General features: G+C 33.4%; 1 protein-coding gene across 4 annotated transcripts in view; it reads right to left on the minus strand.

Moving 5' to 3' along the window:
- Positions 1-2,819, minus strand: part of LOC119590728 (Meckel syndrome type 1 protein-like) — a 7,937-nt gene that overhangs the window by 2,085 nt on the left and 3,033 nt on the right. For 3 of the 4 annotated variants that reach the window (XM_037939415.1, XM_037939417.1, XM_037939418.1), the window contains 6 exons: positions 2,509-2,659; positions 1,903-1,982; positions 1,299-1,433; positions 948-1,058; positions 710-818; positions 374-545 (listed from right to left, as the gene is read on the minus strand). In XM_037939415.1, coding sequence (XP_037795343.1) covers positions 374-545; positions 710-818; positions 948-1,058; positions 1,299-1,433; positions 1,903-1,982; positions 2,509-2,659 — 758 coding nt within the window. The remainder of the gene's footprint in view (positions 1-373; positions 546-709; positions 819-947; positions 1,059-1,298; positions 1,434-1,902; positions 1,983-2,508; positions 2,660-2,819) is intronic. The other variant, XM_037939419.1, reaches the window with a different exon arrangement.

Genomic DNA, 2,819 nt, shown 5'->3' on the forward strand with positions numbered 1-2,819 from the left:
CAGCTAACACCAGGTAAATGCTTGCTAGCTTGTTATGTTAAAGTTATTAGGACATAAAATAAAGCCAATTAAAATAATTGTGCCAGATTTTTTTTTGTTTTATGATGTGTTGTTAATATCATAGAGTATCTTGAGACCAAAATTTCAGAAGTACTCTAAGGGCAGAGGTTCTTTGGAAGACAAAAATGCATTACAACTACAATTTTGTAATCCTATTAAATAAAGCATTATATTTTATAATGTGTTTGACCATAAACCACTGAACTGAACTGCCATGCCATTTCTACTTAACCCCCCTTACAATATTTGTATAAAAAAAACAAGTTCAGAGGAGCTATTAAGCAAAATGGAACTCAATGCTTTTGCAATTCACCTGGAGGAAGATGTAGGACATAGTGAAGATACAAAGAGGAAACATCTGTGAAGTGCTGCGCACGACAAACCTCCCCTGTCACAACCAGTCGTATTTCACCTTCACCTAGCTGCTGTGTGTTCCAGTCCAGCCCTACTATTTGCTGCATTTCTTCCATACGCTGTCGTGATATCTAAAAACAGAGAGAATCTATATTATATTATATCTAAAACCATCTATCTCTATTCTTTATACAGGAAATAATCACTCCATTTGCTATCTAAATCTATTTGCATGTAAGATAAATTATGTAGTTCATGATATATATACAACAGCTACATATAATTCAATATTAACCTGCTGAAGCAGCTCATTTTCTTTCTGTTTCTCCTCCAGAGGTTGTGGAAGAGACACATTCTCAACAGTGTATTCATAAAGAGCATTGTCAGAGCCAAAACTCTCTAATCTGGGAAACAAAAAAGGGTAAAAAGTTTACATTAACCGAGGAAGATATCAGAAGTATAAACTGATTCACAAGCTATTAACAGTCTCTAGAAAGAAAGGTGTAGCAGAAGCAAATGCCCTATTGTCTTACCTAAATGGTTTTGTGTTTAGTTTGGTGAAGTCGGGCGAAACTGTCAGCTGGCCATGAGGATTGTACCGCAGTGTGCAAAGGATCACTTCATGGGCTCTGGTTTCTCCTAAGCTGAATCATAATAAATAAGAAGTCATCAGGTGCCAATGCTAAAAAGTAATAAAAGTGAAATATACAAATAGAAATTCTTGGGAAGGTCATACCTATTACAAACCTACCAAATGTCCAAACTCAAGAATATAATTCATATACTGCATCTGCTTCTTTAATGCTATCCGCAACAACAGAAGGTACAGTACCATTAGAACAATTTTTGACAACTCTAAACACCAAAATCCGCTAGTAACTCACAACTCAGGTGGTGCCAAGTCAGCCATGATGTAAAAATGCTGCTGTTGTGACTTGGTTACTTCTGGGTCCTTCTTCTCCCCTCCTTTCCTGCCATCCACCAGGGCTGCACTTTGAGTGGCATTTCTATCAAATAATCTTACGTAGAAAATTCTCAATACACACAGGCTTTTTTCAGACAACTTTAGGCATAATCAAAAAAATATGAAAGGAAACTGTGATAGAAAGTACACAAGCAAGCAATAGAACAGTGCCAGTTAACTACAAATGGAAAATCACTATATTAACAGACACTATGTAACTCACCAATAAAGCTGTAAAGAAGATTATGGCTGTTACTGGCATGAAAATAAAATATACAACAAAATTTACTTCTTTCACTAAGAGGAAACCAAGAATAAAAGAAATTAAAATATTTGACAGATACAATTTTAATCTTGAAATGATTTTCAACAATACACCAAAAATGTGGAACTTCCTTGAAAACAAGGTTTCAAAACAGAATAATATTCCTTAATTACCTCACAGCATTTGTAGTATTACAATCAACCACACCTTTTACCATAGCACTTCATATAACAAATGATGCACTTATGCTAATACATACCTTTCACCTTCTGTTCTTTTCCTTTGTCTCACACATGTATCTGGTTCCATCTGTTTTGTTGTGCTTGCCCTAATGTGGATCTGAAAGCATTGTTTACAATAGTCCAAAACCCGTAAAAGCAAACACTCCTATAATTACAAAATTTGAAAATAAAAAGAGCAGTAGTTCTAAATTTCCCTTTGGTTATATTTCCCTTTCTGTATATTCTATTGTAACACAATCAATACAGCAATAATATTACTTTGATTCTGAATTTCAATTACATTATTTCTCTCTGTACAATTCTAACAATTACACAATAATTACTGATATGTTGTTTGGCCTTAATTTCATCTTGACAAGAATACTTTTCTTTCTATCTAGTTACATGTGATACTTTGTCTAAAATTAAGTACAAGTAAAAAAAATGTCTTTATGGCTCTCTCACAAATAACTTTGTTATTTTTCATTTGCAATGAAAGTACCTAGAAGATAAGTTTCTTAGATTCACTCGCTCTGTTATTCCATATATTATTTGCATTATAAAATATGGCTATATGCGACTTAACCATTACCAAAATGGTTTCTTAAACTACATCACTGTAATAATTTTACCAATAGTCTTACCTGGCTTTGATAATTATCTTGGTGTGTGTAAGTGAAAATTCTTCTCCTCCATTGCTTGCGTTTCTTTAATTTAACAGCCTGTTCATGGTATGATTTGTGTTGCGAATCCTCTGCATATATAGGACGGCCATATTCCACTATTTCAAAAGGACTGGAAAGATACTGTAATTAATACCACTGCTATGAATATATTTTTAATCTCTTCATTACGTAAAGATATTTTTCAGTACAAATTCATTGTGCCAAGAAAAAGAAGAATGACATATAAATATATTTTATAAAAGACTACTTCTTCCATGTCATCAGCAGTT

Source organism: Penaeus monodon, chromosome 27 (assembly GCF_015228065.2).
Source record: "Penaeus monodon isolate SGIC_2016 chromosome 27, NSTDA_Pmon_1, whole genome shotgun sequence".
Taxonomy (NCBI): Eukaryota; Metazoa; Arthropoda; class Malacostraca; order Decapoda; family Penaeidae; genus Penaeus; species Penaeus monodon.